General features: G+C 36.1%; 1 protein-coding gene across 4 annotated transcripts in view; it reads right to left on the bottom strand.

Annotated features, from left to right (window-relative positions):
* DCAF6 (DDB1 and CUL4 associated factor 6) overlaps window positions 1–12,410 on the bottom strand; it is a 182,504-nt gene that overhangs the window by 124,066 nt on the left and 46,028 nt on the right. For 3 of the 4 annotated variants that reach the window (XM_061120187.1, XM_061120189.1, XM_061120190.1), the window contains exon 3: window positions 2,439–2,531. The exons of the other annotated variant lie outside the window; for it this stretch is intronic. In XM_061120187.1, coding sequence (XP_060976170.1) covers window positions 2,439–2,531 — 93 coding nt within the window. The remainder of the gene's footprint in view (window positions 1–2,438; window positions 2,532–12,410) is intronic. 4 annotated transcript variants of the gene reach the window in all.

Raw genomic sequence — 12,410 nt, 5'->3', positions numbered from 1 at the left:
CTTCTCATTGTGGTGGCTTCTCTTGGTGTGGAGCACAGGCTCGAGGCGTGCATGGGCTCAGGGTTGCCACTCCCAGGCTCAAGAGTTGTGGCTCACGGGCTTAGTTGCTCCACAGCACATGGAATCCCCCCAGATCATGGATCGAACCCATGTCTCCTGCACTGGCAGGTGGAGTCTTTACCACTGAGCCACTAGGGAAGACTTCCCTTCTATTTTAGACTGATAATTCTTTACTATCAAGATAGCTTTTTGTTACTTTTAGTATAACTTTTTAATCAAGTATTTTTGAGTTCCTTTCAGTAGGAGAATTGGTCCAAAGAATCTAGCCTGTAACTTTAAGGGGTAAAAGCTTTTATATATATATTTGAGATCTATGATATATATAATTAAGATATGATGCCATTAATAAGAAACACTTAAATCTATCTTTTAAAAGTTTCAAAAATTTTATATGCCATAAATTAATTTTCCCATTAACTCACAGGATCTAAAAATAGAGTAGAACTATAAGAACAGGTAAGATCTGACTTAAGATCAAAAAACTTTACTTTCCTATGTAATGAATTATCAGTGCTTGAAAACAATAAATATTCCTATATGACAGCAAATTTAGATCTATTAAAACCACTATAAGAAAACTATAAAGTTTTTTATACTTAAAATCTATTAAAGTATTATCTGTTAGTCATTTCTCAAATTGAAAAGAGTAATCACTTTAAAGGGAAAAAAAAATCTTTTAAAAATTATTCCAATAGGTATATTCAGAAAATAATTGAAAGCAGGGGCCTGGAGAGATATTTGTACTGTTAAGCTCATAGCAGCATTATTCACAATAGCCAAAAAGGTGGAAATAACCCAAGTGTCCACTGGCAGATGAAAGCATAAACAAAATGTGATATATACATACAATATCAGCTTTAAAAAGAAAAGGAATCCTGACACATGGATGAACCTTCCGGACCTTATTCTAAGTAAAATGAGCCAGTCATAAGGAAAAATACTGCATACAAACACTTTATGAGGTACCTGGATTAGACAAATTCAAGGAGATGGAAAATAGAATAATGGTTGCCACGTGCTGGAGAAGGGAAGAAAGGAGCCTTACTGCTTAACGAGCAGCGTCAGCTTTGCAAGACTAGAGTTTTGTGGCTCAGTGATGGTGATGATATCACAACACTATGAATCAACTTAATGTTGGTACACTCAACTCTAGAAAATGGTTAACATGCTGAATTTTATGTAATGTATATTTTCACAATTTTTACTTCAAAAAGGAAAGCTCTATATTTTTTAAAAAATCAAAAAAATTATTCCATTGGTATCTAGATGAGTGATTTAAATACTATAAACATTAAGCTTCTGATGTGTGCTGCATGCTGTCACTACACTTGTGTCCAACTCTTTGCAACCCCATAGACTGTAGCCCACCAGGCTCCTCTGTCAATTCTCCAGACAGGGATACTGGAGTGGGTAGCCATTCCCTTCTCCAGAGGATCTTCCTACCCTAGGAACTGAATCTGGGTCTCCCGCATTGCAGGCAGATTCTCTATCTGACTCACCAGGGAAGGTCCAATTTCTGAATGTGATAATCCAAAAGTATTCCACATATACATTATTCTAGGAAGTCTTCTCTCTTGTAAGAAAAAGGTTCTTTGAGTATTTGCAGAGCTAAGACAATCAGGATTTGGAAACAACAAGTTTTCCTCTGCTAAGTCAGGACAGTTAAGTAAAGCTATCTCTCCCTTCAATGAAGGAGAGCCTCAATATGAACCTCTTTTTAGGCTGCAGAAACACAAACATTTATTTAATTATCTAAGCTATTTAAATGTAGAAAAATTTTTAAAAAATGAACCATTTATTCTGTAAGATTGCTAATATTAAAACTTTAGTCTGATAACCTACAATGTTTTCATTCACATCAAAGTATCTGTATACCTACCTACTTATATAAAGTCAGAAAAAGAGCCAATAAAAATTAGAACATAATCCTAATTAAAACTCAGTATGATATCCCAGTTTACTGAATTGGATGTTATGAGCATTTAACTAGAACCTAGCCACTCTGTGTAAACCGATAAAATTCAGTTTCTTAAAATGCTTGGCTGATTCTGTGATTATAAGATTAGATTCTGTGAGCATAAAAGAAAAAAAAAAATCACATTTTTCCCCATGAAGAATGGTTTATTGAGATACCATTTTTTACAATTTTATCCACATGAATAAATGAAGCATATTTAAATTTTCTAGAGTTGAATGAAATCTAATGTTTTCCTAAAGAAACTAAGTAACTGCATGCAATAACTTCTAAATTATGTAATAAACTTTAGCAAAATAACAACATTCTTTGCAAATGCCCACTTCATGATTATGCACCATTTGATTTCTAGCTTCTTTTTTTTTTTTCTCGTTAAGTTGTAGATTTTTAAAAACCACTTTACCTTTCTGCTGTAAGGATTACTAATTACTAGCTTGGTGTCATCTGAGCCAGATAAAATATATTCTCCAGTCTCATTCCAACAGATTGTATTAACCTAAGAAGAAAGCAAAAGAAGAAATTTAAGCAGACTCAAAGTAATAAGTATGCCATCTTCACTTAGTTGATGGTTCAGAATTTTATATCACTAATGAGATTACACCTATGGTAAATAATATTTACCAGTTTACTTAGTTAAAATATATACTGAATACCATTTAGCAAACATGATGTTCTATAAATTTATAAAGACACATAAATTAAGTATGGGTCTTTCTTAAGTTTTATTTAAATTTATTTTAAATAGTCCATTTTATATACAGGGATATAAAACCAACTCACCTAAAAAGGAATTAGAAAAACTCACTAAAGAGCTATAGCAATTAAGGCTGTGTGGTACTGTCATGATCACAAACATATATATAAATCAATGGCATGGAACTGAGTCCAGAAATAACCCTTATACTTATGGTCAGATAATTCTTCATAAAGGGGCTAACTAAGACCATTGAATGGAGAAAGAATAATCTTTTCAACAAATGGTGCAGTAACCACTAGATATACACAAGCAAAAGAACAAATTTGGAACCCTACTTCACATCATATACAAAAAGTAACTAAAAATGATCAAAGATTTAAATGTAAGAACCAAAACTTTATAACTCATAGAATGAAACAGGTCTCAATCTTCATGAAAACTAAAACCACAATAACCACTTTACATCCATTAAGATGGCTATAATAATTTAAGAAAAAACAGAATATAAGAAGAAAATGCCAAGAAATTGGAACTCTGATACATTTCTGGTAGGTATGCATTACAGTACAACTATCTGGAAAGCAGTTTGGAAGTTGTCAAAAACTGAAACAGTTACCCTATGAGCCAGCAATTCCGTAACAAAATGTACATACCCAAGAGAACTGAAAACATATCACATAAAATCTTGTACACAAAAGTTCATAGCTACATTATTCACAACAGACAAAAACGGAAGGGAAGTAATTCAAATGTCTACCAACTCATACTGAGTGAAGTAAGTCAGACAGAGGAGAAATATCTTATGATATCCCTTACAGATGGAATCTAAAAAGAAATTATACAAACGAACTTACTTACAAAACAGAAAGAGATTCACAGACTTAGAAAATAAACTTATGGTTGCCAGGAGGAAGGGAGTTTCAGAAAGTCATGTACAGGTTGCTATACTCAAAATGGACAGCACATGGGAGCCTCCTCAGTGTTATGTGCCAGCCTGGATAGGACAGGGGCATGGGGGTGAATGGATACACGTATACGTATGGCTGAGTCCCTTTGTTATTCAACTCTAACCCAATACAATAAAAAGTTTTGAAGTTTGGAAAAAAAAGATATTTCCCCCCCTACCAAAAAAGTGACTAATTCATTTGCTCATAATAATACCCACACAATGAAGTATTATTCAGCCATAAAAAGAAATAATAATACATGGTGCAACATGGATGAACCTTAAAAATATTACGGTAAGTCAAAGAAGCCAGTCTGAAAGGCTACACATTATATGGTTCATTTACATTAAAATTACAAAATAAGCTTATCTAGAGAGACCAGAAAGCAGATTTAGTGACTGCCAAGAGCTGGCTGAGGGGGAACGGGTGTGACTGATAACTGGTATGAACTTTCTCTTTTGGATGGTGAAAATACACTGGAATTAGGTAGTGGTGACTGCTATACAATCTTATGAATATATAGTAAAAAGGCACTGAACCAAACGCTTGAAACAGATGAATTTTTATGGAATGTGAACTCTATCTAGGTAGTTTCAAAAAAATTACTGACTTCCACTTTTCAGTCAAGATGGAATAACAAGAACCAGATTTACTATCACATCTGAAACAACCAAAAACAGCAGAATATACATTCTTTTTAAGTACACATGAAATATTTACCAATACAGAAAACATTTACTTATGGGCCATAAAATAAGCCTCAAGATATTTAAAAGACTTTAAGTTCCACATAAATATGCTCTGTGTCCAAAACAGAATTAAATTAGAAATCACTAACACAAAGAAATATTTGAAAACTATAAAATAACAGACAGTCAAAAAAGAAATCACAGAATTACAAAATATTTTTAACTTTTTTTTGGCTTTTATTAAAGCAAAACATATCTCAATTTATGGACCGCAGGTAACACAGTGCTTAAAAGAAAATTCATAGTACAAAAACACTTATATTAGAAAGATATATACTTTCGCTTCCACTCTGAAAACTATAACAAGGAGACCAATGATCTCAAAAGTCAAAAGACAGTTGGAAATAATGAATATAAGAGCAGACATCAATTAAAAAGAAAACAGGAAAACACAGAAAACTGGTAAAACCAGAAACTGGTGCTTTGAAAAGACAAATAAAATTAATGCACCTCTACTCAGATTAATCAAGCAAAAGAAGGGGTGGAGGAACTTATTACCAATACCAAAAATGGGAGCAATAACACATAACATCATTATGAATACTTGAGCATGTAATATAATACCGTGAACAACTTTATACAATGAATTCAATGACAGAGAGAGCTAACAAAAGTCCTGAAACATATACTAAACAAAATTTACTCAAGACATTGTCCATTTTTATTAAACTGTAGTTAAAGGAAACTCTCCAGGCCTAGACTGCTCTACTGGTGAAATCTGCTGAATATTTTTTTTAAATAATGAAAATTCTGCACCAACTCTTTCAGATAATTAAAAAGAATTGAACACTTCTAAACTCACTGGCACAAGCTGATGGATCAATATCCTTAATGTACACACAAAAATTCTAAAACAATTTTAGCAAACTGAATAAAACAGTGTAAGAAAATAGATAATACATCACGACTCAAGATTTATCTCTGAAATGCAAGAACAGTTTGACACTCAAATCAATACAATCCATGATATTAACAAACAAAAACAGAAAATCATATGATCACTGCAATAAATGCAGAACAGACATTTGAAAAATATCCAAGTAACAATTCATTTAATAAGAGCTCTAAGCAAAATTGAAAGGAACTTTCTTCAATCTGACAATGAATATTTATTAAAAAACAATCATACTAAATAATGAAAGACTGGATGCTTTCCCTCTACGATTAGAACAAGACAAGGAAGTTGGCTCTCACCACTTCTGTTCAACACTCTAGAATTTTAGAGAGTACAATAAGATAAGAAAAAGAAATAAAAGAAAATCAGACAGAGAAGAAGTAAAATATATCCTCAGATTACATGACAGCTTATGTAGAATAATAAAGCTGGCTTAAAGCTCAACATTCGGAAAACAAAGATCATGGCATCCGGACTCATCACTATATGGCAAATAGATGGAGAAACAGTGGAAACAGTGGTTGACTTTATTTTTGGGGGCTCCAAAATCACTGCAGATGGTGACTGCAGTCTTGAAATTAAAAGACGCTTACCCCTTGGGAGAAAAGTTATAACCAACCTAGACGACATATTAAAAAGTAGAGAAGTTACTTCGCCAACAAGGGTCCGTCTAGTCAAGGCTATGGTCATGTATGGATGTGAGAGTTGGACTATAAAGAGAGCTGAGCACTGAAGAATTGATGCTTTTGAACTATGGTGTTGGAGAAGACTCTTGAGAGTCCCTTGGACTGCAAGGAGATCCAACCAGTCCATCCTAAAGGAAATCAGTCCTGAGTGTTCATTGGAGGGACTGATGTTGAAGTTGAAACTCCAACACTTTGGCCACCTGATGTGAAGAACTGACTCATTTGAAAAGACCCTGATGCCGGGAAAGATTGAAGGTGGGAGGAGAAGGGAATGACAGAGGATGAGATGGTTGGATGGCATCACTGACTCAGTGGACATGAGCTCCGGGAGTTGGTGATAGACAGGGAGGCCTGGCGTGCTGCAGTCCGTGGGGTCACAGAGAGTCAGACACGACTGAGCTACTGAACTGAGAGAATCATAAAAAAATGGAATGGACTAACAAGTAAGTTTAGGAAATTTGACAGACACAGATCAACACCACACTCCCTTGCTATCCATGAGGATGAGTTCCAGGACAACCTAACAAATACCAAATCTGTGGATGCTCAAGTCCCTTACACAAAATGGAACAGTACAGTCAACCCTCAGTATCCATAGATAAGAAACTTGTGGACATGGAGGGATGACCATATATAAAAATAGACAACATAAGGGATTAAAACCACATTTTAGGGACTTGCCTGGCAATCCAGTGATTAAGATTTTGCCTTCCAATGCAGGAGGCATGGGTTTGATCCCTGGTTGGGAAGCTAAGATTCTATATGCCTCACAGCCAAAACATCAAAACATAAAACAGAAGCAATACTGTAACAAATTCAATGGTCTACATCAAAATAAAAAAAATTAAAAAAAACAACACGTTTTGATATCACTTTTTGATATCTACTTGTTGTTCGGTCACTAAGTTGTGTCCGACTCTTTGTAACCTCATGAACTGCAGCACACCAGGCTTCCCTGTCCTTCACTATCTCCCACAGTTTGCTCGAACTCATATTCATTGAGTTGGTGATGCCATCCAGCCATCTCAGCTTCTGTCACTCCTTCTCCCCTTGCTTTCAATATTTCCCAGCATCAGTCTTTTCCAACCAATTGGCTCTTTGCATCAGGTGGCCAAAGTATTGGAGCTTCAGCTTCAGCATCAGTCCTTTCAATGAATATTCTGGGTTGATGTCCATTACAATCGACTGGTTTGATCTCCGGGCTGTCCAAGGAACTCTGAAGTCTTCTCTAGCACCACAATTTGAAAGCACTCAGCATTCAATTCTTGAGCATTCAGCTTTCTTTAGGGTCCTACTCTCACATCCGTGTATGACTACTAAAAAAAAAAACAACGTAGCTTTGATTACACAGTTCTTTGCCAGCAAGGTAATGTCTCTGCTTTTTAATATAGTGTCTAGGTTTGTCATAGCTTTTCTTCCAAGGAGCAAGTGTCTTTTAATTCCACAGCTGCAGTCACCATCCATAGTGACTTCAGAGCCCAAGAAAATAAAGTCTCACTGCTTCCTTGTTTTTCCCATTTATTTGCCATGAAGTGATGGGACCAGATGCCATGATCTTAACTTTTTGAATATTGAGCTTAAAGCCCACTTTTTCACTCTTCTTTCACTACCATCAACAGTCTCTTTATTCCTCTTTGCTTTCTGCCATTAGAGAGGCATCATCTGCATATCTGAGGTTGTTGATATTTTTTCCGGCAATTTTGATTCCAACTTGTGAGTCTGCCAGCCCAACATTTCACATGATGTACTCTGCATATAAGTTAAATAAGCAGGGTGACAATATATAGCCTTGACATACTCCTTGCCCAATCTGGAAGCAGTTCCTTGTTCACATCTGGTCTTAATTGTTGCTTCTTGTCTTGAATATAGGTTTCTCAGGAGGCAGATAAAGTGGTCTGATATTCTCATCTCTTTAAGAATTTTCCAGTTTGTTTTGATCCACACAGTCAAAGGCTTTAGTGCAGTCAATGAAGCAAATGTAGATGTGTTATGGAATTCCCTTGCTTTTGCTATGAGATCCAGTGGATTTTGGCAATTTGATCTCTGGTTCCTCTGCATTTCCTAAAACCAGGTTTTACATGTGGAAGTTCTCGGTTTATATACTGTTGAAGCCTAATTGAAGGATTTGAGCACTACCTTGCTAGTATGTGATGTGAGTGCAACTGTACAGTAGTTTGAACATTCTTTGGCATTGCCTTTCTTTGGGATTGGAATGAAAACTGACTTTTCCAGTCCTGTGGCCATTGTGAGTTTTCCAAGTTTGCTGGCATACTGAATGCAGCACTTTAACAGCATCATCTTTTAGGATTTGAAATAGCTCAGCTAAAAATCCATCACCTCCTCTAGCTTTGTTCATAGTAATGCTTCCTAAGATGCACTTGACTTCACACTCTGGGATGTCTGCCTCTAGTATCTACTAGAAGGTCTAAAATTTTTTTAAAAATGAGTATATCAGGTTTGAAGGAAGAAAGCTAAAACAGTGTAACAGTAGCAAATTTCAACATACCACATAAACAATGGATAAATCATACCGACAGAAAGTCAACAAGGAAACATTAGATTTGAAATATTTAGATCAAATGAATCTAATACATATAAAGAATTATTTGATCCAACAGCAGCAGAACATTCTTAAGTGCACATAGAACATTCTCCAAGATAAATCATATTAGATCACAGAACACATATTAGCAAACTTTAAAGAATAAATCATACCAAGTATCTTTTCTGACCACAGTGCTATGAAAATAGAAATCAACAGGAAGAAAACTGAAAATTTTACCACATGTGGAAGTTAAGTAACACACTCCTGGACAACCAGAGCATCAAAGAAAAAAAAATCAAAAATATCTTGATACAACTGAAAATAGAAATAAAACATATGGGATGCAGCAAAAGTAGTTCTAAGTAGGAAGTTCACAGCAATCAATGCCTACATTAGAAAAAAAAAAGAAAGACCTCAAATAAACCACCTAAATTTACACACTGAAGAACCAGAAAAGAAAAAGTCCAAAGTTGGCAGAAGGAAAGAGACAGTAAATACCAGAGCAGAAAGGACTGCTGTTGCCAGGGACCCTATCGCCTCTGTGAGCCACTGTTGACCCACGCCCCCACAGACAACCCTCCAACACTAGCAGAGGATGCTACAATATCCTTAATGATATCCACGGCAACTGTACTTCTAACTGGAGGATTTATTTGAGCTTTATCACAAAGAAGAGCCAGTGCCCTCATCTCACAGTAGAGTTCAGGCCAGAGATCTAGGGCTTCTTACACCCATGGCCTCAACAGAACTGGATTTCACCATCACAGTGCCTGTGAACATCAAAAGCAACCTCAGCCTGGCGAGCCTCACTTTTCAGCAACAAGCTTCCTCGGAACAAGCCGATTCCTTTCCAAGAAAATCAACCTTCAGGAACTCAACTTTCCATCCTTTCCTGCAAACTCCACCACTTCCCATGGAAACTGAGTCATCTGGTGACTCTCCCTTCTTCCAGTATCTCCTTCACCATCAACACTTTCCACAGTCTGGGCCATCCTGACTTCCAATGGCACAATAACAGTCTTCGAATTGGCCTTTCAACACCACCCTCACCTGCCTAAGTCAATCATAAAGGTTTTCCCTGAATCCTAAGTAGGAGCTTTTGTTTTCATTTCTTTTTATCTTTTACTTTAAGGAAATCACAAATATACTAAACAGAATTTTGAGGATATGGCCTAAATGCCTAATGAGTTTCCAAGCTAAAACGTACACACACTAGTTGGACATGAAAGAAAGTGAAAGTGAAAGTCACTTAGTTGTGCCCGACTCTCTGTAACTCCATGGACTTATGGAATTCTCCAGGACAGAATACTGGAGTGGGCAGCCTCTCCCTTCTCCAGGGGACCTTCCCAACCCAGGGATGGAACCCAGGTCTCCTGCACTGCAGGCAGATTCTTTGCCAGCTGAGCCACCAGGGAAGTCCAAGAATACTGGAGTGGGTAGCCTTTCCCTTCTCCAAGGGATTTTCCTGACCCAGGAATCAAACTGGGGTCTTCTACATTGCAGGTGGATTCTTTACCAACTGAGCTACAGGGAAGTCCTAGTTTGACATTACAATGTAAAAAGTATTTTGTCTCAGAAAAAAGTAGTATTTTTCCAAACAGCTACATATTTATGTCTTTTTGTATTAAATGTAGGAATTATTAAAGATAGTGATTCTAATCTACGAATTTCTCATGTTTCAGTGGTTTCAGTTGTAATGTCTTCCTTCATCTATATCTTTATAATCTTGTTAAGTCTAGCACAAATTTTGTCAATTTTGCTAATCTTTTCAAAAAACCAACTGTTAGTTTCCCTACTCTTTTATTTTCCTATTCTCTATTTTATTCATTTCTGCTCTGATCTTTTTTTAACCACAAATTACCTAAGGTTTTATTTTAGTCTAAGATGTGCTGCGCTAAGCTGCTTCAGTAGTGTCTGACTCTCTGGACCATCGCCCACCAGGGTCCTCCATCCACGGTAGTCTCCAGGCAAGAACACTGGAGTGGACTGCCAGGCCGTCCTCCAGGGGGTCTTCTTGACCCAGGTACTGAACCTCTCTGAGGTTTCCTGCATAGGCAGGCCTGCTCTTACCTACAAATTACCCTGGAATTCCCAGGTTGAGCAAGTGGTAAAGATGCAGGAAACCTCAAAGAAACGGGTTCAAAAAAAAAGATCAAAGCAGAAATGAACAAAATAAAAAAATCAGAGCAGAAATGAATAAAATAGAGAATAGGAAAATAACAGAAAAAGATCAGTGAAAGTAAGAGTTGGTTTTTGGAAAAGATTAACAAAATTGACAAACTCTGTGTTAGACTTAGCAAGATTATAAAAATATAGATGAACGAAAAGACATTATAACTGAAACCACTGAAACATACAAGATACTAATATGAAAAAATATACAGCAACAAATTACATAATCACCAATAAATTCAGAGGAACATATACCTGACCAAGACTGAGTCATGAGAAAAGAAAATCTGAAGAGACAAATAATGAGTAAAGAGATTAAATTAAAAACTTCCCAACAACAACAGGAAACCCTTTGGCCAGATAGCTTCACAGGCTTTAAATGTTTTCCACACATTTAAAGAAGAATTAATACCAATCCTTCTCAAACTGTTCCAAAAAACTGAAAAGGAGAGAACACTCCCATACTCATTTTCTGAGGTAAGCCTCAGAAACATAACCTTCACATCAAGGCCAGATAAGGATACTACAAGAAAACCACAAGCCAACATTTCTGATGAATACAGAGGCAAAAATTCTCAACAAAATACTAGCAAATCAAATTAAAAAGCACATTAAAAGTATCATACACCATAATCATGTGGGAGTTATCACCTGGATGCAAGGATGATTCAATATAAAGAAATCAATAATTGCAATACACTTCATTAATGGAATGAAAGGTAAAAATCATATGATTGTCTCAAAAGATGCAGAAAAGCATCTAATTCAACATCTTTCAAGATAAAAATTCTTAGCAAACTAGGTATAGAAGGAATACATCTCAACATAGTAAAGGCCATACATGACAAGTCCACAGTACAGGTAATGTTCATACTCAATGGTGAAGCCGAAGAAAGTTTTTCCGCTACAATCAAGAGCAAGACGAGGAGGTCCAGTTTCATCACTTTTATTCAACACAGTACAGGAAGTTCCAGTCAGAGTAATAAATGGACAGGAAAAAGAAACAGAAGGCATCTAAACTGGAAACGAAAAAATAAAACTCTCTCCGATTGAAGATGACCTCATCTTATATACAGAAAATTCTGAAGAATCCACCAAAAATTTGTCAGTGCTAACAAGTGAATTGAGTAGCTTTAAGATATAACATAAACAAAAAACAGCTGCATTTCTATACAATAAAACAATGAACTACCTTAAAAAGAAACAAAGAAAATGGCCCATTAGCATCAAAAACATCAAAATATATTCAGGAATAAATTTAATCAGGGAGCTGAAAGATCTATCTGGTATCTATATAACACAAAGATGAGAAACACTAAAGGCACAAATAAATTGAAAGACAGGTGTCCTCATGTATGAGAATAGTTAATATTATACTATACTACCAAACAGCCATATATATATATATACATGTATATATGTATACATATATGTATATTCATGGCTACTGCTGCTAAGTCGCTTCAGTTGTGTCCAACTCTGCGTGACCCCATAGACGGCAGCCCAAGAGGCTCCACCGTCCCTGGGATTCTCCAGGCAAAAACACTGGAGTGGGTTGCCATTTCCTTCTTCAATGCATCAAAGTCAAAAGTGGAAGTGAAGTCGCTCAGTTGTGTCTGACTCTTTGTGACCCCATGGACTGCAGCCTACCAGGCTCCTCCATCCATGTGATTTTCCAGGCAAG

The sequence above is a fragment of the Dama dama genome, chromosome 20 (assembly GCF_033118175.1).
Source record: "Dama dama isolate Ldn47 chromosome 20, ASM3311817v1, whole genome shotgun sequence".
Classification (NCBI taxonomy): Eukaryota; Metazoa; Chordata; class Mammalia; order Artiodactyla; family Cervidae; genus Dama; species Dama dama.
This window is presented reverse-complemented; position numbering and strand designations above follow the sequence as displayed.